This window comes from Pezoporus occidentalis, unplaced genomic scaffold, assembly GCF_034315485.1.
Source record: "Pezoporus occidentalis ecotype Australia unplaced genomic scaffold, CSIRO_AGI_Poc_V1 ctg108, whole genome shotgun sequence".
Classification (NCBI taxonomy): domain Eukaryota; kingdom Metazoa; phylum Chordata; class Aves; order Psittaciformes; family Psittacidae; genus Pezoporus; species Pezoporus occidentalis.
In genome coordinates, this window is record NW_026912865.1 from 4,185,676 (window position 1) to 4,211,964 (window position 26,289).

The 26,289-nt window shown below is 42.7% G+C and overlaps 1 protein-coding gene across 7 annotated transcripts in view; it reads left to right on the forward strand.

The window, feature by feature from the left end:
• The first annotated feature begins 1,448 nt into the window (after positions 1-1,448).
• Positions 1,449-26,289, forward strand: part of YLPM1 (YLP motif containing 1) — a 50,430-nt gene continuing 25,589 nt past the window's right edge. For 2 of the 7 annotated variants that reach the window (XM_062624169.1, XM_062624163.1), the window contains exons 1-9: positions 1,449-2,574; positions 8,761-9,003; positions 9,932-10,126; positions 11,340-12,079; positions 16,783-19,185; positions 22,011-22,116; positions 23,937-24,417; positions 25,563-25,655; positions 26,041-26,215. In XM_062624169.1, coding sequence (XP_062480153.1) covers positions 1,531-2,574; positions 8,761-9,003; positions 9,932-10,126; positions 11,340-12,079; positions 16,783-19,185; positions 22,011-22,116; positions 23,937-24,417; positions 25,563-25,655; positions 26,041-26,215 — 5,480 coding nt within the window. In that variant the 5' untranslated portion in view covers positions 1,449-1,530. The remainder of the gene's footprint in view (positions 2,575-8,760; positions 9,004-9,931; positions 10,127-11,339; positions 12,080-16,782; positions 19,186-22,010; positions 22,117-23,936; positions 24,418-25,562; positions 25,656-26,040; positions 26,216-26,289) is intronic. The other 5 variants (XM_062624141.1, XM_062624154.1, XM_062624124.1 and 2 more) reach the window with 3 other exon arrangements.

Sequence of the window (26,289 nt, forward strand, 5' to 3'; positions counted from 1 at the left end):
CAATGTGGAGGAGATGGAAGCTAAAGTGCTTACGCTATCTGCAAGTCATGTTCACTGCAAGAAAAATCTTAGAGGAGCACCACCCCAGACAGAAACAGATAAATAATCACCTCTAGGAGAAAGGAAAGGATACTGAAGGAAAATTCTATGTATTATTTTTTTTCTTAAAGATTAGCATCTCATAACTTGAGTTCACACTCTACTCGAACTTCTTCTTACAGGTTTATGGTTTAATCCACCGCTGTGGATTCCCTGGAATTTAGCAACAAATTAACACAAGCTCCAGCTTTTCCAATGGAGAGGACAAAGCTTTTGCTTTACCTAACTTTTTTTCTCCTGACTGAAAAGGCTGTGGACTTTTCCTCAATACCTGTCTTTCTCCACCATCCATGGCTGCTTGATTCACCAGCCATGAACTAGAGATTGAACATGACAAAAATTGCTGAGGTTTTCTGTATGTGGTAATGAGGGCAAGCAGTGGCACACCACCAGTGCCGGTGAACTGCTGACCAGAACAGTAGCCGCTAGGCTTTGCTGCCCAGCAACTAGGATTCACACGCACAAGACATTGTGTTGTTATTCAGCAATGGGAATTAAGCACTTTGCATCAATCTTTGCTGACTGGCTACAGAACATACTTGTATGTTTAATTTACACTTCAGTGTGGGAAGAGAGAAACACAAGGGAGGAAAAAAACAACCTTTCCTGCTCCTCAGTGCAGTTACTTCTGTAATGTGTGAGGTAGTTTCATAGAACCATAGAATGGCTTGGGCTGAAAGGGACCTTAAAGCTCATCTAGTCCCAACCCCCTTGCCACCTTCCACTAAACCAGGTTGCCTCTTTGTGCGCCTTTCCCCAGGCCTAGCGCGGCTGGACTTTCGCCTGCCCTCACATCACCCTTCGATCACCACAATGAACCACCTCTGTTTCGGGTCATCGCTGCCCGCAGGCAGAGGTACAACCGCTGACGGGAGTGGCGGGCAGGCGCGGAAACATGGCCGCCAGCGCCGCCCGGGTAACCGAGGACAGCGGCGGCGCTGCCCGGCAGCACCATGGCCTGCGGGATGCCACCGCGTCCGGATCACCCGTACACCGCAGCCTTGCTTCCGGGTCCGTGGCAGGACCCGGCGGCACCCGCCAGCTAATCGTTCCCCTACACAAAAAGGCCCCCCCGCCCGGGCTCCGCTCCCTGCGTTGTCTGCCTGCTCTCGTGCGAGCCTACCGGGCCAGGCGGAGAGCGGCGCGCTAGGCTCCACCCCCCCTCCCGTCTCCCTACGCCCCGCCGCACGGCTCGTCCTCCCGACAGGGACAGAAGACTTCCCGCCGGGACAGCAGCTGGCCGCTAGGCGGCGCGCTGCAGGCGCCGAGCTCCCCGGGCAAGGGCGCTGTTCGACACTCTGTCTCCTCTCTCGTGCTCTACTGTCCAGGAGGGCGGTGCGCCTCGCCGCGCAGGCGCCGTGGGCTGCACGCGCCGCCGCCGCCGCGGCCTGTGGAAGCGCCGCGCTCCGGTCCCTCCGCCGCGGCCCCGCCATGTACCCGGCCTGGGGCTTGTACGGGGCGGCGGGGCATTACCCGCCGCCGCCTACCTCCATCCCGCCCCCGCCGCTGCCCATCCCTCCTCCCAGCGTGCCGCCTCCCACCGTCCCACCGATGCCGCTGCCCAGCTACCCGCCGCCGGGCCCCGCGCCTGCCGCCGCCGCCCCTCCGCCTCCGCCCGCCGGTACCTCGGGGTTCCTGAGCCTGCAGGAGCAGCACCTGGCGCAGCTGCAGCAGCTTCAGCAGATGCACCAGAAGCAGCTGCAGTCCGTGCTGCTGGGGCCGCCGCCGCCGCCGGGGCCACCCCCTCCGGGGCTGCCGCCGCCGCCGCTGCCCGGCTCCTTCAGCGACTGGCAGCAGCCGCCGCCGCCCGTGCCACCTCCGGTCCGCAGCTACCAGAAGCAGTTCGCCCACCGCGACCCGCCGCCGTCGACTCGCAAGCCGCCCGCTGCCGGCCGGGAGCGCGATGTCCAGGAAGCGCCGGGCGGGCACGGCGACTGGGGCGAGCCAGTGCCCTCCTCGCCGGTGCCCATGGACATGGAGCTGTCCTCGCCGCCTCAGTCCCCTCAGCCCACCGCCCAGGCCTACCTGCCCCCCGCCCAGACCTACCTGCCGCACCCTCAGGCGGAGCCGTACCTGCCCCCCGCCCAGCTACCCCCGGCCCAGTCCCCGCCGCTCCAGCCCTACCTGTCCCGGGCGCAGGCCTCCCAGCCGCCCCCCTCCTTCTCTGAGCCCCCTCCTTCCTACCTGGAGCCCCCGCCGTCCTCCGCCTCCCAGCCCTACCTGCCGCCTCCCTCCCAGGGATACATGGCGCACCCCCAGCCCTACCTGCTCCCCTCCCAGGCCTCCCCATCTCAGACGGGGCAGTCCGGCCAGGTCCCCTCCATCCCTCCGCCGGCCAAGCCACCGCCGGCCCATTTCCCCCCACCCCAGACGTCCCTGCCTCTTCCCGCTCCCGCCCAGACGGAGGCAGCGCCGGCCGCCGCCAAGGAGGCCAGTGGCACCGAGCAGCCGGATCCCTCCACCATGACTCCCCAGGTAAGGCATCACCCCCGCCGCGCTCGCCCTTGCGGCCCCGGCTTGCAGCGGGGAGTCGGCAGGGCAGCGGTCCTATTAATCGCTGGCGGGTACAGAGTGCTGCAAATGTGTCCGAGTAAGGGCAGTTAATAAAGTATTTGCGTAATACTTGAAAGGCTCGAACGCTACCCTTGGAACTCCGGGAATGGCACATCAGGTGCTCTGTAAATGCTTCTTAATCCGGTGGTGGTGGTTTGGATGTAAGAAGCCATCATTCTTCAAGAGCAAATGAGTCTAGGGAAAGGTCTTTTCCCTAGAAAAGAAGGGAAAAGTCTGACTCCTGGCTGAATTCAGGTTTCTTGGGTAGTTTATTGGTCCCTGGAGAATTGTTTTCCAAAGCACAGCCTGTAGATGACCTGCATCAAACCTCTGTTGACTTCATCTAGCCCATTGCGAGATGCAACAGTCTGCTTATGGCATGTTGCAGGATCAATGTCTCTTGTCAGTGATTTCTTCATTTAGTTTTCTCATGGGGTTGTCTTTCAGTTGTCTGTCTGATCAGTGCAGAATTGTAACTATTTAACCTTTCCACATGCAGTTAAAGCTGCAAAAGTTTTTCTGTCATAGTACATAGCTGCCCCTTACTTACACGTTTTGTCCTACACGTGCTCGATCTTCCAGTATGAAATTGTATGGGACGTTGGAGGAAGATGCTCTGAAATGCTTTTGAGGTGAAGAATATTCTTGTTGCTAATGCTGTGTGCTTCTTACATGTACACTAGAGCCAAAATGCCTGCAAAATGTTACCATGCTTCACTTCCTAAATGCAAGCAGTGCCGGTGAATGTGATGTGACCATTTATATGCATTAAGATAGGGACAATCACGTTGCTTAAGCATTCACAAAATGACCCTTAGCTACATGTACAGGTCGCTCAGATTCATTGAGTCTTGCATGATTTTAGGATCAGCTTGTAGAGATCCAGCTGCAAGAGCAAAGCTGAAGTGCATGCTTCAAGTTGACTTGATTTAAAGACCTCTATTTTTGGCAAATTGATCTGATTTGAAACTAAGTTTGCAGAAATCCCTTTTTGTTATGTTGAAGTCACTGACACTTTACATTTCTTAGTTATTGGGACACCTTTTTAATTGTTTCCATTAAAGCTTCATGCCAGTACCTGAATAGGTTTGGGATTTTTTAAGTTTGCACTATGTAACTGATCACTGCCTAGCAAAGTAATGCTTTCAGTTCATTAATTTAACCTTACAAAGGTTTTGTACAGTGCTAGTTGATCTCTTATAGTGATGGGGTGGGGACTTATTAAATTTTTTAATGCCAAAACCATAAAAAATCAAGTGTAGAAAGAGATGTTCATTCGGTACTAAGGCTGCTGGCTGACTTCTTAAATTACTGGACTCAAGATTGAGCAGTGAACTGTAACTCCTCTTGCCTTATGTAGCCTGAAGTTTCATTCATGTCATTGAATTGTTCCTCAGCCACTCTCTTTCCAAAAGTCATAAGTAATGTAGTATTGTGGTACACACATAAAGAAGCAAAACACTGCTGAAGTTTCCATGGTCTGGTTTATGAGTGTTTATACAACTGCTTGTGTCTTGAGTAGTATGTTTACTCTCATGCACAATTCAGCATTAATTCAGCAAAAGGAATCTGGTACATTGCTGGTCAGAAATTTGTTATAACTGATACCATTTTGGCTATTTTAGGCTGTAACGTGGGACAGGATTTGGCGCAACAAGTCCTTACACAATAGGAATAGGAAAAGCAAAGCATAGTGATGCTTTCTTGCTAATGATATTAAAAGCCAAGTAGAGAAATACTGTAATTTGTCATTTATAAGATCCTATTACACCTTTGTTTAAACTGCTAATTGAAAACAATTCTTTCTCTTCTCAGCCCACAGTAACAGTGGTTGCAGCCAAATAGATCAGTGTTTTTCTCTTAACAGAAAATACTATGCAATTTGCCTTGAGTTCGTGTTTTATTGTTTCCCTTTCCTGTCTAAAAATAACATACCGCTCTTTGCCTTGATAATATAACAAATATAGTGTAGTAGCATCATACATGGCTGTACAGTTGGATTAAATTGCTGGATTCTTGTGTTTTTATACTATCAGAGGCATCTTCTGTCAAGTCCTGTTAAAATACCTGTACTGTTTAAATAATGCTTCATCTGATATTTGGGTACCATATGCTGCAATTTATTGACAGTAGTAAAAAGGTATGTATGAGTGGACTTGTACCCTTAAATATGCACTTGTCTACATCTGTTAAAGCTACCTTTGCTTTATCATTTCACATTTAGCAGACTAATTCAGTCTTTAAAATCCCCCTTTGTTTTATATAGGGTCCTAAAGAATTCTTCTAACTTGACCAAAAAAGAACCAAAATAGGCATTATGTTACTGTGTAGGGTCACCTAAATTCATTTTGAAGTAGTCTTGTGTTATCGGACAGTAACATTTTTGGTGATATGTCCTGTGGTCAGGAGCTTATGGTGCTGGTTTCAGTATTCCCTGTACTACATAACAGGCTGAGTCTTTTGGTCAGCCAAAGGTGGAAAAAAGGCATATGTTGATGCTGGCGTGTTCCTTGGACTTAAGGATTGTAACTGAACTTAAAGTATGACAGTCATTGTGAGGAGATGAGCACTCAAATAACTGAACTTTTTGCCATCAGGAATTTTCTACAGTAACACATCTGTTGTGCTCTGACTGTGCTCAGAAATCTACCTTTCCACTTTCTCATGCTTTTCAGATAGAACCCACAAATACCTGTGTCACTGACTTCTGCTGAAAAAAAAAAAAAAAAAGGGGTGACAGGGTATTACCATAGCTCTGTGTGTGAACTTCTGGTCATATTATGAGTTTTAGCCCTTTGTCCAATTGGTAGAATGAGGAGGTAACAACATAGATCCATGGAGGCAGCAGTTTTGTGGCAGCAGAGCAGAGCTCACCAAGCATAGCATCCAGCACTGTCATGGTAAGTCACCTTATAATGCCTGGAATAATTGATTAAGCTTTTGCATAGCTGCGGATGTCTGCTCCTCCCTGGTGTTGGAAGTTACAATTACTACAGCATGTTGTTGAAAGTTTCTGAGACTGTCCATGCTGGAGTGTGTGTGCGCATCTTCCACCCAAAGCCATGACATCTCTTCTGAGTCAGATTCTTGTTAAAGGTTCTTGGCAAGAGTTATTGCAGGATCAACATAATGCCCAAGAAGCATGGCTTCTCCTTTCATTGACCTCATCTCCAAGTTACAGGTTTGCAGAAGTATGTTTAATTGTGTCTGATAGATTGCTACCAATACAAAACATTGCTACACACTTGAGCATGTATTGTGAAATGAGTTGTCTAGGGTCACTCAATGAATGACCATAAAAGGTACTAGACAAGAGCATTTTTAAAATGATTTGTAAAGGCACAACTTAACAGAGTTCAGTGGCAAGTTTCACTGTTTTACTTATTATATGGATGAAGCATACAAAGACGAGGTAAAATTGAGCTAAAGATGATTGATAGAGATTGAAGGCACTAAGGGTAAGGGAGACCCTTCCATGGTGTCATGAGGTTCAGAATAGACCACCTTGCTTTCAGAACTCCAGATGGAGCTTACATGCAGTTGTATCTAGTCTTAGTCTTGGGCTTGGTCAGTGGTTTGTGTCTAATGGAATATATAAAGGAAACCCAAAGTAGAGTCAAGCTGGAAAGATTTGTGTAGAGATGAAACTCCCGTTGAGTCATGAGGTTCAGAATAGACCCCCTTCCTTTATAAACTCCTGATGGAGTTTAGGTACAGCTGGATCTAGTCTTAGTCTCAGACTTAGTCAATAGTATACATCTAAAGGGTTACAAGTGTTGTTTAGCAGCAGTTTGCAGTTATAAGGTGGATATTATAAAGTGAGTCAATGGAATTTACTACAATCTGCATAACAGTCTATACACACATATATGCACGTGCATATGTAAAGACATATAAAGGTATACCTGTTAAAATCCTCCTTGAGTCAGTGAAATGTTCACATCTAATGTATTAGCATTTCTCAGTGGGTGAGGGTTGAGTCTCAAGGAGTGGGGGCCTTCAGCCCAGGTTCTGTCTTTTGGCTTCTGATAATCGCAAACTTGAGAGTCTGCAGCCTCTGAGGGACATCACACTCAGCAGGATTGCTCACAGGGCCTCACTTAGGACCACTATTTAAAGTGTCACAGGATGATTGTCTTTAATCCTTAGTAAATTTCCATCCTGGCCACAGTCAAGTTGGAAGTTACTAGAAGCAGAAATCCAGGAGCAGTGGTACCATTCCATTCAGCCTGCAATCAGGGAAGGAGCGTTGTAAAGCTGTCAGAGGATGACTCGTTATCCATGATCTTGTTTCCCACCTTAGCCAGGAAACAGGAGTCCCAGGGAATGATCAGTGCCTCCCTTCTTAGCCATGCAAGAGTTTCTGATGTAGTTAAGAGACACTTCACCACCAAACTCATTACACAAAGGCCAAGGCCTGATGGGAATTCCTGAGACTGTGGAGCAGCCCATCGAATGGGACAGGAGGGGCTGGGTGGGAGCGTGCACGACCACAGTGAGGTAGGCTTTTGGTGGAAGGTTGTGCTTCTTTTAAACCTGTTTTAAGATAGGCAGAGTGCTTCAGTTTTGAGAAATCTTGTCAGACAGCACCTACTACTGTGTTGTTGTCACACTTCTGTTTTAAAATACCTGCATATTTTGGATTCTTTTGTGTTCTGAGTGGGCTTTATATAGGTGTCTTTTCTTGGATGGAAGGGAAGAACAGAGGATATGAAAGATGTAGAGCAGTTACAGATTCTCAGAGCTAGTGGGGTTGGCATGAGAGCACAGAAATGGTTATACTAGGTCAGACTAGAAGTACAGTATTTTGTCATTCTGTCTTTGACAGTGACTAAAAGCAGATGCTAAGAGAAAAACTTACTTCCCTAAAATATAGGAGCTCACTTAGCTGCAGCTGGTATCATTATTTTTAAAATCTGTAGATTTTTCTTCTATGAGTTTATGGAGGCGTGTCTGGGATCCACAAAGTTTTAGCCCCTGCAGCGGTCTGCGGCAGGGACTCTCCTAGCACAAGGCTAGTCCAATTTGATGCCTGATATTTCTTGTATTGGAAGAGATACAGAACTGTTGGTTCCTATTCAGTTCTCTAAGATACACAACCAGTTAAGTGTTGAAATACTTACCTTTAGTCTTCTGTTATATATGTTGAGATACTTTAGTCTTTTGTTCTTTCTATTGCTGGCAGCTTACATTACTTTGAAGCTACTGTCATCTGGCCACATTCTAGCCTGAAATATTTAAAACTGAAAGCTCAATCACTTCTTAAATGGGTAATTTTTTGGGTGCAGTCATATCTATTTACCTCTTCAGCTACTGAAGGAATCAAAATTAATGGGAATCCAGATGATAAATAATTCTTACTATATGCTGGTTCTGGTTGTTCTTTCTCCTTTCCATGGTCTTTATTCAAATGTCTCCGCCATAATTTCTCAGCAGTAGTTGTCACTCTGCTTGATGTCTGTGTTTTCTCTTGGTCCTCTTCATCTTTTCTTGTACATTTCCTCCTTTTTCTCTTTATTGCTTCCTTATTCATACTTGCCCTACGTTTTCCCTTAATTTTATCTATTAGTTTTATAATAAGTACCTATTATTGTTAACGAGATAATAACTCCTATATTAGTTAATATAGAAGTTATTATATTAATGCAGTAATATAATATCATATTAATATAATGTATATCATTAATTAATATGAGTTATCCTATTATTAATTATTAATGTATTGTTGTAGGAGTTATATATTAATAATATAACGCTCCTGTTGTTGTTAGGAGTAAAAAGCACTAAAAATAGTAAGTATGGTACTTACCACATGTCAGTAATTTGACTTATTATTGGCCACCTTTCTGCTTTTCATTATTGTTCTCCTTAGCTGTAAGCACTTTGAGGTAGGAAATAAATTGTCCTGTGGATACTATGCCTTACGTAGTGGTTTCTGAATTCTGAGTCAGTCTCCTGACATCCATTGTAATACTGTTGATGATGAAGTGAATTTTCCTTCAAAGCATATTCTAAAACTTTTCTAGAGTATAATTCTATTGACTATCATGAATTAATTTTCATGGTTTTTCCCTGAAAGCCATTTTAGAAATTTTCTGTCTATTGTAGGAACAGCAGCAATACTGGTACCAGCAGCACTTGCTTAGCCTGCAGCAAAGGGCAAAGGCCCATGCTCAGGGACAGCAGCAAATGAAAGGTCCAGTAGGGAAGGATGCATCTGAGCAGAGAGCAAAGTCTGAAGAAGGGAAAATGAGTGCTTCAACTCAGCAGTCTGAACCTTCTTCGCTTAATGAATCCCTGCCTCCAGCTTCCAAAGAAGATGAGTCTTCTCTTACATCCACTGAAACTCAGGTAGACTTTGTAAAGTGATGCCGCTCCATTTGTTGTGCTAGATGGGATAAAGAAACAGGAAAATAATACCATAAAATTCTTATGTATACTATGTAACAATAATTAAATATGGTACAGCAATCTTAAGAGAACATTTGCTAAGGCTGCATCAATTTTGAAAAGTAAAAATACACTCCTTGTATGTAGACTTACATAGTCACCCACACATGCAGCGAGCAAGTCCAAGCTTGACTCACTGACACCTTACCAGTGTCCTCATCTTTGTGAGAAACACTTTGTGATACCTAAGTGCAAAATCAAGTACTCAGTAAGTGACGAATGCTATCTTTAAGACACTGTTTCTTAATTCCTTTCTGGTAGTTTGTCAATTCTGACTGTCCTCCTCTCTATGTGTTATAGTTTGTCTGAAAGCTAAGAACTATGTGCAGAATATTTTTGTCAGCATGCCTAATAACAGTTACTACAGAATGAATGTAAGTCATAATTGATGTTTTGAACAGATTATTGTAGGGTAGCAGATGACCCTGCAGCATGTGCTCTTCTTTAACTTACAGTGTGTGGGTTCCTACCAAGTGACAAAAATAATGCGCTCAGAGTTACTTTACTTCATCATGAAAAACCACTGTTGTCTCATTGTATTTGTTGTGAGCAACAAATGACAGATCTGCGTTAATCACTTTCCTGTAGGTAGTTTCTGTAAGAATTAATACCCTAACTGCCATCAACCTAACCTTTAGATTAATCACATTAAGAATAAATAAAATAAAAATCAGCCTTCTAGAAGCTGTGGGTGGCTAAAACTCTGAAATACAGAGTGATAAAATAACGAATACTGAGAAAGTTCTTGTAAACTGGGTAGTGACCAAGTGTGCTTTTCTTCTGACAGAAGGAGCTTTCCTTTACTTATAGCATTTGTCTTTTTCCATAGCTCAATATTGAACCTCCTGATGACCCTGAGGAAGATTTGAGATTGCAGCAGTTGCAAGCAGCAGCAGCTCAATGGCAGCAGCAGCCACATCAGCGGGTTGGATTTCAATATCAAAGAATAATGCAGAAGCATGCCCAACTGCAGCAGATGGTACAGCAATATCAACAAATCATGCAACAGCCTCCACACTTACAGGTGAAACACTAAGGAGATGGTGTTTAGTATACTTCCTGGGTGACCTAGTACTTGTGGTCTGCTGGGAAACAAGTATTTGAACAATTTGTCATGGTTGGCTCATTCGTCTAGCTACTTTTGCTGCTTGGATAGAAGTCTGTATCCCCTTTTCCTACTGTCGGTTAGCTTCAGAATGAAAAAGTAATTAGCAGATGGTAATGAAGTTTCAGTAGGACGAGAAATACAAGACTTTACATTTGTCATAAGGTTTTTCTGACATACTGGGTGATACAGGAGCAAAGCTGAACACGGTATTGAATTTACTTAGTTCTGAATGTTTTACTGCTGGAGAAACAGTCCAGAAGAAAGGAAAGGTAAACAGACGACTGCATGAAGTACTTCTCTTTTACAACACTGTGCAGTACAAAAATAAATATGATGAAGTAAACTTAGATGCCAAAAATACGCAGTTAAAGTAATTAAGGAAATCACTATCTCACATTATGTATATCATTATATCAGTGTTGCAACTTTAAGCTTTTAACTAGAAGTTGGTTACTGTATTAGAGAATTGAGTCAGCTTTTTCTGGGTTAGCAGAGTTTGTACATTAAGCATTTCTTTGTAGCATCTGCTAAAACATCTGCTTAAAAAAGCATCTGCTTGTTTAAAAACAGAAAAAAACTATTAAGTGTGAACCTTAAAAATCTCAGACAAGATTAAGCTGTAGATATTAGGACCTGTATCTAAACATAGTGAAAGATGGTACCTCATTGAAAGAAGCTTCATTGTGCAAATAAGAACATCTGGCAAAGGCTTAGGGAAAAATAATTGCTGACAGTGAAAGCAACTATGAGGGGATCAATAGCAGAAACTGAAATCTTGAGAAATAGCCACATACTGTGTATACTGAAAGTGTGAAGATTGATTTGTGCTTTAGCCGTTGTTAGCATCCAGTAATAATAGAGCTTGGAACGTTTTGATTATAGCTTTCTTCAGCTGTCCTGTTTAAAAAAAAAAAAGTGCCTTCTGTGTATAAATGTCCTCTAGTCATAAAATGTATAAACTGTCACAATGACATTAGACATCACAGCTGGTGTTCGCTTTTGTTTCAGTCTAGTTCTTTTTCAAGCTTCTGCCCAGGTCAGAAATTGTGATTACAAATGATACTGAAGTATGTGGCTCTGAAAATAACTAAGATGGTATTTTGAAGCTATTCTTTTCTTGCTGTTGTAGACAATGTCAGTGGATATGCAGCTGCGGCATTATGAGGCACAGCAAAAACAGTTCCAGCAGCTTCATAAAGATTGGGAGCGATCAATGAACCAACAGTGGCAGCATCAACTTCAAACCTACCCTCACAAAGACCAGCTTCAAGAATATGAGAAACAGTGGAAGGCATGGGATGAGCAGATGAAGGTCACTCAGTCCCATCTGCAAGAGAAAGTGAGCTCACTTCAAAACCTGAAGAATCAGTATCCTGCAAATGTTTCACTGCCACCTCCGTTTGTTCCATATTCACAAACCAGTCAAGGTGGCATTCCTATTATGCCTCCAACTTTACCTTCAACTACGCCTCCACTGGTCCCCCCACCTCTCTCTTCTGTTTCTCAGTTATCTAATTCCGCTGTCCCTTCTGGATCCAGTTCTCAAAGCAGTCAATCCACTGAGACACCAAGGCCAGCTCTGCTTCCCACCCCGGGTACCTATGCATCAAAAATGGCTAGTTCAACTGTCTATTCACCTTATCATTCTCAAGTAAGTTCATCCTTTGGCTCTTCAGACCACGGAAAGCCTCAACCTCATCTTAGTAAACAAACTGTTTCTATTTCATCTGAGCAAGGATGTGGGGAACCAAAAGCCACTTCAGCGTCTTCAACGCATGCACCTACCATGCAGGATAAACCTGTGAGATCAGGCGGATTGCTTCCAGATCCTCCCAGATCAGCACGTTTTGAAGGCCCCAGAGGCCCTAGGTAAGGGTGGTTTTGTTGACTTATACATGTTCCAGGCTACCAGACATTTAGTGATATGTTAAAAAATGAAGCATATATCTTAGTCTCAACTCTTCCTGAGGTTTTATGAAGTGTGGTTGGTTGGTGGAGGTTTTGTTCTTAATGCATACGCACCATGCTCTGTATTTATCTTATTAAAGCAAGGACTGATGCCTTTCAATTGAACATTATCTGGAGCAGAATACTTTTTTCTAGTAATAGAAGGTGTGATAGCTCACACTTGAAAGAATGATCCCAAATGAAAAGTGATCTAAGTTTCCAGCATTTCGTCTGTGATATTTGGAACACAGTTTAGGAAAATCTAAAGCAAAACTGTTAAAGAATTGTTTTTATATGGTAGCACTTTAATGTAGGCCTTACAAAAGGGATTCAGGAAAGTATTCATACATCTATTCAGTTGAATGTACTAACATAGCTAATTACTGGGAATTAAGATGCTACTTATATTTTAGAAACAATAAAAAAATACTGTTTGTAAACCAACATTTATTGCAGAAAGAAATGAAAATTCAAAGTTGTTCATTAGTACATTAACTTCTAGTGTGAGAATTCTGCAGCTATATGATTGTCCTATTTAGTGCACTTTTCCATAGGCTGTTTGATAAGAGAGGTCTTTAGTGCAAATCAGTGGGTTTCTACACATGTAGCATTACTTTTCATTCAAAAAACTATAAACAAGAGAGAGGGAAAGAGGTAAAGATTTGAGCCTTAAGATCCTACCATTAGGATTCTTTGCCAATTTTAATTTTGCATTACATCATGATGGTCTTGGTTTTGAAGGTTGCTGTCTTTATCTTTTGGTAAGATTCAGTTTGTTCTAAATTAAGTCTGCATTTTATCAGATGGATGGCCTGTTGCCTTAACGTAAAGCTACTCTGAAAGCCAGTGTTCTGCGGGTGTTTTATGGTTTTATGCCTGCTATATAGTTTAATCCAGGTTCTTGGTTTTGGAATGTTTTTCTTTCATACTTGATATCATATCAGGTTGCAAAAACATCTGTTCAATCTCGTCATTAGTTCAAGACAAGTTGATGTGATGCTTACTGAATCAGTGTTGTTCTTTTCAATTGTTTCTGTCCTTGCATGCTCTACTAATCTTTACAATCATACCTTCATCTTTATTTCCCTTCTCTTTGCTTCAAAGTGATCATTCATGAATTATTATTCATTAACTTCTAGTAATGTAATTTTTATATATATATATATATATAACTTCGAATAATTTTCTACCTTCTAATATTTTGGGGGGGGTTAAGTGTTGTTTCTGGTCCTGGAGAATGGATGGATGTAAAGTTCTGATCAGACTGCTTTCAAGATTAATTGGATGTCTTTTATGTGCGTTACTTAGTGGTGTGCAATGATAGGCTATGGATAATAAAAAAAAAATTACAGAGTGCATGTACAAGAGCTCTGGTACTTACGGTATTTCATTAAAACTGTAACCTTTGTGCATTCCTATATTGTGATTGCATGACCGTTCTAGGGTTTTATCAAGGATTTCCCAAAAATCTGTTTGCAGTCTCTTCTCAGTGTAGTTAGTAGAACAGAGAATCCTAATAAATTTTTAATGAATTTGGGATAAGGTAAAAATGTATGTTACATGCTGCCATCCCAGCTAAAAAGTACCAGGTAATGACTAGACCTATAAAAAGACACACACATCCTTTACCTCTTTTCAGCAATTAACTTTTCTCAAGAAATTCCAAAGAACTGGCTTAAACTAATTTTCAGAGTTTTGGGGATGAAGTGTGTTTTACACACAACCTTCTAGCTATACCTTCCCTGTAAAGGTTGATCCTTCCAGTGTAAGTATTCTTGCCACTGCACTTGGTAATTTCTTCTTTTTTTTATTTTCTTCCTGTTCATCTTGACGTGCTCTCACCCCACAAAAAGGGAGTTTGCTGTGATAACTTATCAGGATTATTAAAATTATTTGAGGTTGTATAAATGATCCTGTTTTGTAAATTGCTTATTGAAACAGTAAATTCTGCAACAAGTCAACCACTGTTGCTAAATAAATGGTAGTGAACATCCATGGAATGATAGAATAGTTTGAGATGGAAGGGTCTTTCAAAGGTCATCTAGTCCAACCCCTCCTTGCAGTGAGTGGGGACATCTTCATCTGGATGAGGTTGCTCAGAGCCCCATCCCAACCTGACTTGACTGTTTCCAGGGGTGGCACATCTACCACCTCTCTGGGCAATCTGGTCCCGCATTTTACCACACTGATAGTAAAAAATTTCTTCCTTTTATTTAGTATGAATCTCTCCTCTTTTAGGACAAGGGCTAATGGTTTTAAACTATCTCAAGAAGACATACTAAGAAGTCTGTTCCTAGCTTTCTTGTAGCTCCCCATGCTTTAAGTATTGAAAAGCTGCAACAACGTTTCTCCAGGGCTTTCTCTTCTCCAGACTGACCGATCCCAACTCTCTCAGCGTCTTCTCATAGGAGAGGTGCTTCATCCATCTTGTCATCTTCATGGCCCTCCTCTGGACCTGCTAAAACAGGTCCGTATCTTTCCTGTACTGAGGACTCCAGATCTGGATACGGTACTCCAGGTGGGGTCTTGCCAGAACAGGGTAGAGGGGGAGAATCGCCTCCCTTGGCTTGCTGATCATGCTTCTTCTGATGTAGCCCATGATAGGGATTGGCTTTTCGGGTTATGAGCGCACACTGCTAGCTCATGTCCCTCTTTTCATCCACCAGCACCCCCCAAATCCTTCTCTGCAGGGCTGCTTTCAATTCCTTCATCCCCCAGCTTGTAGTGATCCAGGAGTTGCCCCAGCCCAGGTGCAGGACTTGGCCTTGCCTTGCACTTGGACTTGTTGTACCTCATGAGGTACACATAGGCCTACTTCTCGAGCCTGTCCAGGTCTTTCTGGGTGGCATCCCATCCTTCAGGTATGTCAGCTGCACCACTCAACTTGGTGTCATTGGCAAACTTTCTGAGGGTGCACTCAATCCACTCATGTAATCAATGAATTTATTGAACAGTACTGGTCCTAATACAGACCCTGAAGGAATACCACTTGTCACCAATCTCCATCTGGACATTGAGCCATTCACTGCTACCCTGTGGATGCAACCATTCAGCCAATTTCTTATCCACCAAACAGTCCTATCTATCAAATCCATATCTTTCCAATTTAAAGAGAAGGATGTTATGGTGGACCATATCCAGGGCTTTACAGAAGTTCAGATAGATGACATCCGTAACTCTTCCCTTGTCCACTGATGTAATCATGCCATCATGGAAGGCCACTAGGTTGGCCAGGCAGGACTTCCCCTTCATGAAGCCATGCTGGTTTTCTCAGATCACCTCTCTGTCCTCTGTGTCCCTTAGCTTAGCTTCTGTGAGGATCTTCCCAGACGTAGAGGTGAGACTGACAGGTCAGTAGTTCCTCAGGTCTTTCTTTTTTCCATTTTTAAAAATGGGTGCAATATTTCCCCTTTTCCAGTCATTGACTGGGGAGTTTACCTGAGTGCCATGACTTTTCAGATATCATGGTGAGCAGCTTGGCTACTACATCAGCCAATTCCCTCAGGTCTCTGGTATGCATCCCCTCAGATCCTGTGGACGTATGCATGTTCAGATTCCTCAGATGGTCACAGACCTGATCTTCGCTTTCAGTGAGAGGGACTTTGCTCCCCCAGTCCCTGTCTTGTGGTCCATCCATTCATGAGGAAGGGGAGGAGAGGTTGCCAGTGAAGACTGAGGCAAAAAAAAGTGGTTGAATACCTCAGCCTTCTTGTCCGTTGTTACCAGTTTGCCAGTCGTGTTCATCGAGGGTGAGGCATGCTTTCTTTGACCTTCATTTTCTGGCTGATGTACTTACAGAAGCCCTTCTCACCACTCTGTGACCCTTGCAAAGTCCAGCTCCAGTCATGTTTTGGTCTCCCTGACCCCAACCAGTGAGACAGAACTATGAATCTCAATTATCCAAGCAACCTGACTTCAGACAGGGGTTCCTATTTTGTGTAATTTGATTAGTTCTGGTCTATCATGTATGTTAGTATTTGAGCATATGCTTAAAGATTGTTCTTTTTTACTAGCTCAACCTTGCTAAATACAATTGCATGAATTGTTCTTCATTAGTTTGGCTGACCTGTTTCCCAATATTCAAGCAATAACAGTTGTAGGTGTTCTCAAAAGGAATTTTAAAAGTGGTGCAATAAGAATATAATTTAGGCATATTATCTTTCATGGAACGGGGTGATATCACAGTTTGTTGGCCTTTCTAAAAGGATCTGTATTTAAAGGTTTTTTCTAGATGTCATTCATCACCATAGGTAGGTAGGCTTTTTGCATACTATCAAAACAAAAGTTTAATAAGAATTGTTGATTGTTCCATTAAACAAAAGTTGAAAGCTTTTTTCAAATGAGTTTGCTGTCTTTGTCAGTCAAGTTTCAGTCCTGAGAGATTTAAGCCAAATTTCCTTTTAGGGTTACTTAATCTGCAAGTAGCTTAAAACTGGTCTTCAGTGGGCAGTATTGAATTGAAGAACATGTCTCTGTCCTTCTGCACTGGTTCAGTAGGGACTGATCCTAAGGCACACTAGAATTCATCAGTTAGAAGTGACTTAAGGATGTGTGTGAAATTCTCTTTTAGGGAATTTTAATTTGACATGTCCATTTGAATAAAATTGCCATTATGTTGTCTATAGATTTGATGGACCTCGAGGAAGAGGATATGACAAATTTGAAGGCTCAAGACAGAGAGGGCCTCGTTTTGACTCTCAGCGCTCAGAAGGATATAGGTCACGTTTTGACAGACAGAATACAGATGGACAGTCTTCAAGTAGATGGGGGAGTATCCCACGAGGACCAGCAGCACAGTTTTATACTTCAACAAATTCATCACATGGACATGGTTCCCGACCTGGTGGTTCACGGTGGATGGGGCCCAGGCCTCATTTGGGACAGCAGCAGCAGCAGTCACAGACAGATTCACAGTCAGAAAACAAAGAACCTTTTACAGATGTAGCTGGCAATCAGCAAACTGTAGGCAGAACACAGACTACTTCTGATGCACAGAGTGCAGGTTCTGTCGAGCCAGATGAGGACCTGACAAATACTCAACAGGAGCCATCCAAACCTGAAGTCAAAGAAACTGTTTCAGACCCTCCTAAAAAGTGGACGTGGAGTTCACATGATCCTAACCAGCAAGTAGAAGAGTCCAAAGCACCTACTCCACCTATTCAGAACCAGAAATCACCATCCCTTTCTAGTAACCCTGTAGCTTTGCAATCAGGTATTGCAAGAACAGGTGGTGCAGTTACTCCTGTTACAGGAAATCAAGATTTGGATTCACCAGATGGCCAGCTGATTGCTTCAGATAGCACCCAGGGTCCACCTGGACCAGAAAACCGGGGGAAAGGGACATTTATGCATGAAGATAGAGGCAAGGGACCAGTAAACAGAGGCAGGGGCCAGGGCAGACTGGATGATGGCCGTGGCAGAGGGCAGGGGGATGGCCGTGGCTGGGGAATGGGCCGTGGACGAGGTGGACGAGGAATGGGAAGGATGGATGGTGGCCGAGGGATGGGAAGGATGGACAGTGGTTGGGGAATGGGCAGGATGGATGATGGCCATGGCCGGGGAATGGGCAGGATGGATGATGGCCGTGGCAGAGGGTATGTATACAGAGGCAGAGGGCAAGCTAGGCAAGCATCCATCCGTGGCAGGGGGATGTTCAGGAGGGCAGGCAGCAGGGAAAGGATGCCAGATAGGCGGTCAGGCAGCAGGGAGAGGATGCCAGATGGACAGTCTGGCAGCCGAGAAAGGGGCCTGAGTGGACGGTCTGATAGCCACGAGAGGGTGTTCTCTAGCCGAGACAGAGAGCTACCTGGACGGCCAGGCAGCCGGGACAGGGGACGGGCAGGTAGCCGGGAGAGAGGCTTGGTCAGGCGGGCAGGTAGCCGGGAGAGAGAGCCCATGCGGCGGGCAGGTAGCCGGGAGAGGGAGCCCATGAGGCGGGCGGGTAGCAGAGAAAGGGTCCCTGTCAGGCGGGGGGGCAGCCGAGAGAGGGTTCCAATGAGGCAGGCAGGTAGCCATGAGAGGGGCCCAGTCAGGCAGGTAGGTAGCCACGAGAGGGGTCCTGTCAGGAGGGCAGGTAGCCGTGAGAGGGAAGCAGGAAGATCTGAAACAGGCAATATGGGTAAACCCATTCACCTAGGAGATGACCCTGACAAATTGCCTCCATACCATCGAGATGAGACACTTGGGGGTTCTTGGGGTCATGAAGATGACAGAATGCAGGAGGAATTTCCTTTAGATAGTCAAGATGACCCTTCTTTGGAGCACGAGCAATTGGATGACTGGGAAAGAGAACGATACTGGAGAGATCACAACTCTGATTATCAGGATGATTCTGTAGATGCATATGATAGAGATGACAGGTTGCAGTCCCACCACTCATTGCCTCCACTGTCTCCTCTACCACCACTACCTCCTTTATCATCCGATCGTGACAGACGAGATTCATGGTGGGATGACTGGAAAAGGCCAAGAGAGAGGGAACTAGAGAGAGATCTAGATAGAACTGGAAGATCCTCAGATATTTATGAACAAGATGTAGGCAGAGAATGGGATAGAGACTGGGACATGAGACCTATGGATGACAGAGAAATGGGGAATCATGACATGGATATCCCCCCTCTACCACCATTACCACCTCTTCCACCCCTGGACAGATACCGTGAAGACAGGTGGAGGGAGGATAGGAGCAGAGATCATTATGACAGAGACCTCCGAGAAAGGGGAGAGCTGAGGATTCGAGAATATCCGGAGAGATATGACACATGGCGGGAGAAGCAAGACTACATTCCTGAAAGGACTGACTGGGAGAGAGAACGGCTGTCAGATAGGTGGTATCCAGATGATGGAGACAGACTGCGGTCTTTGGATGATCACTCAGATTCATCCCATCCTCCACCTTCACATTCCTCTGATATGCTGGGAGCAGATTCAAACCTGGACTCTGACCAGTCCTTGGGAGGAGTGATGGTCCTTAGTCAAAGACAGCATGAGATAATTCTGAAGGCAGCTCAAGAGCTCAAAATGCTTCGGTGAGTTGCCTGGTTGTGCCACTTCATATGGGAATCCCATTCTGTGGAGATGGTGCTTCTTTCCTAATTCATTCCTTTATTTACACTGTAATGGCTTCATTTCTTTTTACCACAGTGTGATAGATAGTAGAAGCTCATGTGGAACAAGTTATTTGGAGTATCTCCATCACAGCTTTTGTGGATGGACTGTTTTTTTTTTCTTACATAGATGGTTGTGCCTTTACCTGTGAGTATGGCATTCCCTGCTTGTTACTTTCTGGGAAGAATCTGTCCCTTCACTTGACAAATCTTTTTGTTATCCTCAAATGAGCTTGTAGATAATTGCTTTTCAACCTTTTCATTACTGTCAGATGAGCTTACTGGTAATTGCTTTTAATACTTATCTGTCAAGATCTGCATTAATGTGATTCTTAATTCACACACTGGGACCTATTTAATTTTTGGATACTGCTTACTTTTTAATTAAAGCATGTGTGAGTTTTTTCTTTTTACAATGGTCCCTCATTTGAAATCCAGCGTCATCAGCAGTTTTATCAAGTTTGGTTGATCTTAGTTCTGAGGATCATCATAACAGCAGTGATAATCAGAAGGATATGAATGCAAGAGTTCACCAAAACCTTATTTTAGAAAGCAGCTACCAGACTCCCTAAGGCTTTAGTTGGTGTTTATGTCAGAATAAGTAATAAAATATCCTCTTAAAAATCAGAAACATTCCCAGGCTCAGTAAATTTAGTAATATCAGAATGAATGGAGCATGTACTCGCTATCCAAATGTTACTTACATGATTTGTTGCATGGGTTTAGGTGCATTAAATGTATTTGGACAAAAAAACAAACCAAACCAACAAACCCACAAACAAGCCACAACAAAAACCATCAAACAAACACAAAAAAACAATCCACACATAGGAAAAAAAAAAAAAAAGATTAGTTTCTTTATTTTCAGTGAATGAGATTTTCCAGAGGAAATTCTGGGAAAAAGAGGAAACATTTTAGGGTCAGAGGTTCATATGGTTCATTTTATGCATGAGTTACTGAGAGAGAGCTAAGGGTTGGTGCCTAGTAAAGACAGGGCTTTAATTTAATAAACAAGATCTTATGCTAAAATAATGGGCAATTAAAAGGAATGTTTGGTTATCATTATTACATTTGCATTAAACAATGTTGAAACATGCAGAGACTTTTTGCACTTTTCCTGCAGCTGATTTTTCACTCATAAAACTGCTGCTAAGCGTCTGTCCCATGTGGAAGGCCTTAGTTGCAAGCCAAAATGCAAGCAAAACAATTTTTAAACGGGAGAACTTCTATTCTGAATAATTTGGTCTTTCAGTGCAGTTAGTTAGATTAATTCAACAGGTGTTAGTAGCTGTGAAATCTGTGTGATAAAGCAGTATTGCCAAAAGTTTGGATCAACAGATCAAGCATTTTCAGCTTCCTGACTTTCGCATTGCCTCAGGTTGCCAAGCATGTTTTGCTCTTGACTGCAAGCCAGTGGACTTAGGGACTTACAGACTTATCTTAAAGACCATAGTTTGGGAGTCACTACCTAAGTAAATAATTTGCATTGAAACAATGGAACTAAAACATCCAGGAAGGTAGATACATATACCCGTTGCTAAGTCAGTAAAAAGGGGAAATAGAATCATGATACTGCTGATACTGATTTTATTTGAGTATCTTATTTTATTTGAATATCTAAAAATTAATTACACTGGTACTTCTTATCAGGTTCTTATAAGCAGATGACCTCAGTCTGAAGAGTAGCAACAACTTTAAGGAGACTATTAGGAGAATCACAAATCATTTGCTTATGAGGAGTTATACCAGTAGTGCGATGCATAACTGCTTTCATCTCCTAAAGTAAAGCCCTCATCTGACTTTGCTTTTACTAAGTATAAACCAGCATACTCTGACCTGTATACTGTTCTGTATTTGTCATCTGGTGTATTTTTTTCTAAGCCAGGTGTGAAGAAGCCAAGTGCTAGCAATTGCTCAGTTTACTCTTTGTATTAACACATTTGGGATCCCTTTCTATGAGCAGAGTTCTCCTTGAACTAGACACTGAACCAGATGCATTGCAAGTAAGGATGTTGTGCCTACTACAGAGGGATAGCATTCTTCATTGTTCTTTGGGAACTACTTTAATACACACAATTAATATGAACAAAGAGTTATCAGCAATAAAAAAAAAACCTAGATAAAAACACGCAAACAAAAACTGAAAGGAAACCATATTGAATGCAACTCTGTAATCCAGTGGTTGTAGTTTTCACTGCTGGTCCATAGACTACGTATTGGTTGTGTATTAAATAGCATTTTGATATACCTAACAAGGAAACTAAAGTTAAAATCACTGTTTTGTTATTGTTTTTTTTTAATATTGGAATCTCTGTTACACTTTGTTGGCCTCAATCCTGTTAGCATGTGAACCAAAGCAAGTCACTGAGCCACTATGCACACGTTTCCAACGGGCTTCTTGTTTGTAGAAGGTGTTGGCAGAAGCTAAAAAAACAGCTTTGCTCTTTACTGTTGAAGTGGAGTGGTTCTGGCCAAGCACAATAGCATAACTGCACGTCTCAGGAAACTTACGCTCAAGAAAGGATGCAGCTAATACACTAAACCCAGCCTCCGTGATTAGGTGGATATGAAACAGTGATTTCTGAATCATAGTGTTGACCATGTAAAACCTGCTGTGCCCTTTTTTTCTTTGGACTTGGCCCCTGATGCTAGTATATGTAATATGTGGGTTTCACCATGAGTGTTGATTTCTTTAGTTTTTCATTTAAGCTACAGGCTGATAACACTTCCTTGTAATTCATGTGCAGAGAGCAAAAAGAACAGCTACAGAAGTTGAAAGAATTTAAGCCTGACATTTCCACACAGGACTCTCCAAGATCACAGAATACAAGCACAAGGCCAGGTACCTTTCAGGTAAATTAATCTTATGTTAACTTATAACATGCTGGTAGTAATTACTAGTAATGTATAAGTCAGATTAGTTCTACACTCTAATGGCCAAACTTCTCTGTGGAATGCATGTCTAACAGCCCTTACAATCTCATCAATCTTCTGCTGAGGCAAAGCAATTTCTTAGTTTCTTTAGATTTCCCAAAGCTTTTTCTACTCTTTCAGTCCATGATGTCTTCTCAGCATTACCCACTGGGGACAGTAGCACATGAGGTTCAACAGCCTAGATTGCTATGGGATGATGTGCAAGGAGAGGTGAGCTCTTCCAAAACACAGGCATAAGGCTCATGAGAAGACCCTCCTTTTCTTTGCCTAAATTCTGATATCTTGCTCTGCTTTTACTACTGTAAGAGCTCTCTCATCTTTGAAGTTAGAGAAACTTGAGGATAGGTCTATCAGAAACAGATACTTCAGGGTAGTGGGCATTAGCTTTCTGTTTGCTGTCTTTATTGGGAATTCCCATTACCCTTTGTAATATAAGGTGCATGGAAGCTTACGTTTACATATTTCCATGACTGCATCTCCTGTTGCAATGCAAATTATTCCTCTGCTGCTTAACCTCCTGGTTGGTTCTGGAAACTCTTCTCAGCTGCTTATATTTGGGGTTTTCGGTATTTCATACCCAGTCAGAAACCAAATGAACTTCTATACTCGCGTTAACTCAGGTTTATAAATCTCTCCTAGAACAAATAAAAAATTTTGTTAAATGTATGTTGAAGGAGATACCTGAGTTGATGCTGGCTTTATTCTTCATCACGTCTTAACTCCAGAGTTGCTGGTACCCTACCAATAAATTTAGACATTATGACCTCTGAGTCTGACATTTAGGCAGACCAAGCTTTGTTTTCCCCCTCACTTGAGAGAAGTGTTATGTAGTGAATGAGACACTGCAAGTTTTCTTTTAGCCCATATCTTCTTCCTTGTTTACAGTGTCTATAAGGTAAAATAATGGAACAGATTTGCTACCAGGGAGTACAGGTAGGCTGATGCCTTTAGGAAGTGACTTTACTCTATTTTCTATCTCAGACTACTTCACCCATCTGCCTATAGCTCTTCAAACAACTCTTATCTGTCTTGGAATTTCTGCCTTCACATTTCGTATGAGTTTGAACTGCTATTACAAAGTTCAGCTTTGTATCTACAACCATTCTGAAAGTTTTGTTGCATGTTGCTAATAAGGCTGTTTGTAACTCGGCATCTGCTGTGGTGCTAAAAAGACTTTTTCTGACACAGCATGTGGAGTTTCATGTTTCGTTCATGAAGGGTTTGGTTTGGTTTATTCCACTGCACAAGACCTCCCCATTTCTTATGGTGATCTGATCTTGATTTCATTAAGGGGGTTCCAGGTGTTTCTGCTATCTGGGATTTTTTTCCAGTGACTTCCAGAAAGAAGCTGGCTTTATTAATCCTCTTGTGCCTCACTGAGCTCCCTGCATTCAGACCTTTTCAGCCTCCCCACAGACAGTAGGAATCTTTGCAGACAGCAGGAGTCTTTGGGAATAAAACTGCAGAAACTTTTAAACAGAGATAGGCCTACTGGAGCTTAAATTGGTAAGGTTATTTTGAAGGAGAAAATAATATTTAAGCCTTCACATAGTGAACAAACACCAAATTACTTCAGGCCACCAGTTCTTGGAATACTGTCCTCCTACCTGCAGCACCTTGATGGAGGTACTAGGAAATGCTCATGATTTGATTACCAATTGCCATTGTGCTTACTGACTTACAGAGGATGAGGGAAGGTTAGTTTACAGAGCTACATTAAAAGTGCTTTCTGCATCTAGGTCTCCTCTCAGCTATCTTCAGAGGCACCAATAGAAGCCCAAGCTATTAAAACTTCTCCTGCTGTAATTATAAAGCCTCCCGTGTTGCTCAGACAGCCCACCCTTGTGACAAGACCAAGTGCCCCACTGACAAGGCCTGCTACACCTATGACAAGGCCACATGCTCCAGTTTCTACTCCAACTGCAACCCCAAGTCATGGTCAGTCTTTAAAACCATCACCTTCTGCTATGGAACAGGAACGCTGGGATGAGGATTCTTTCCATGGACTGTGGGACACAAATGAGGATAAAGGAGCAAATATGGAGTATGAGTTGTGTAAACAGGAGTCAATGATGCCTCCACCTGTCTCCTCGCCTGTGAAAGTACCTGCTGTTCACACCTCTGTTGCGTCAGCTGTACCAGTGGCCCTTCCTCCAGTTATTCCACCAGTTCCTAAAGCACCTGTAATTCAGCAAACTGTGGATTATGGCCATGGGCGAGGTGAGTGTATTTGTTTGATCTGTAGTGGAGAGCTAATAGACCTCTTAGTGTCTTTCTACAGGAATGCGCCGCACCAAACTGTAGATGTTCTGCAGTTGACCTGTAGGCCACATACATTGCAATCTAATGCGAAGCAATGCAATTCTAAAGAGTCTGTAACCTCCAGCCTTGAGTTTAATGTTTTCTTCAGTGCTGTAATAATGAGTTATTTCATGTGGCTATACACCATTTGGTTCATGCCTGCCTCTAATATAAACACCAACTGATGCAATTACATCAATGTGTTATATTTAGATTGATACTGATACTTTCCCTTAATCCCTTTGTAGCTGAGTATGGAAATAACTGTTCTGGGAGGTATTTTGAATTGCTACAGCTCTTGGTATGATTTAGTAACTTAAAGCAGAATGTGACTCATGTTTGCATTATTTATATACTGTTTAATTTGTGTGAGGTACCCTCTAAACAGGGAGTGAGAGAAAGTCCTGGTATTTCTGAAGGGTGTGCACCCTAAACAGACATTTAACACATGAACAGCAAAGGGCTCTGATTTTTAGTACTAAGCTTATCAAAGCTAAAATTCAACACTAGTTTTTAAATAGAATTAATTTCCCTCATTCTTAGTTAACAGGAGTGGAATCATGTCTTAACAAAGTTCTTAAACTGTAGATTGCTGTTTGAAGAGGTTTTTTTTCTCTCTCTAAGGTACCAGAACATGAATTGAAGCCATATTGAATCCATTAAGTAGATGTTTCACTAAAAGCTGTTAGAAAATTATCACTGTTAGGAATTCACAGTTACTATTCTTGACATTACGGTACTTCCATGAGTTTTTTAAACTTTCAGAGCATTTTAATATTTATAATTTTCTGGCTGTGCATGCTACCTGAACTCTTCTGAAAAAGCAGAAGTTCCATTCTGAAGACGAAGTGGTACGCATAGTTACAGATAAATCCACTTCAGACTTCCAAAGCCATAGTGATGTGTATTCATGTATAGCTATTTTGACATTATCCATTAACAGAAATTTTGGTAAGTTATTCCAGCCACTTTTAATGCCACTGACTGATTGCTTTTCATGACAACAGCAAGGAAATGGGAGAGGGGTATTTTAAGATCCTAATTATTTTATTATTTTTAACCAGATATAACCACCAGTAAAGTGGAACAGATTCCATATGGGGAGAGGGTAACCCTGCGTCCAGAACCTCTACCAGAGAGACAAACATTTCAAAAAGGTATGGAGCAGTTGGCTAGCTCTCAGACAGCTCTTAAGAAAAGTTTTAAGGCACTAAAAACATACCTCAAACTCAGTAGCTCTTGTTTACATTAGAACCATTTTATTTTCTTCAGAGGCCCATAAGAATTTCAGAGGAGTAGTGTAGTCAATGTCCTAGCCACTTTAAAAACTTAATTTTGTGGTTTTAAATAGGATTGCATGGTATAGTTGTCTGTTACAGTTTGGAAAAGAGATTCAATGGCTGAGTGACTCAGTTCTAGCCCTCACATAAGATATTTCTATAGACTTTTCTGGCACTTTTGTTTGTTGCTTTTCCTTTAGAAATTATGAAAAAAATAGAGTATATTTTAGTAGTTTGGATTTCCATGGGTTTCTCCTTTCAGAGCACCCAGGTCGTTACAACAGAGAAAGAGATCGTGAACCTTATTTTGAGCGTCAAGGTAATTCAAACACAGATCATCGGGATTTCAAGAGAGAGCGGGAATTGCACAGGGACCGTGGTTCTGTGGATTATGAACGAGAGAGATTTGAAAAAGACCGGCATCCCCGAGATGATAGGTACATATTTTCAGAACACTGTTGGAATGAATACAGTTCAGGCTGTATTGAGTATCAGGCTGTCCATTTTGCAT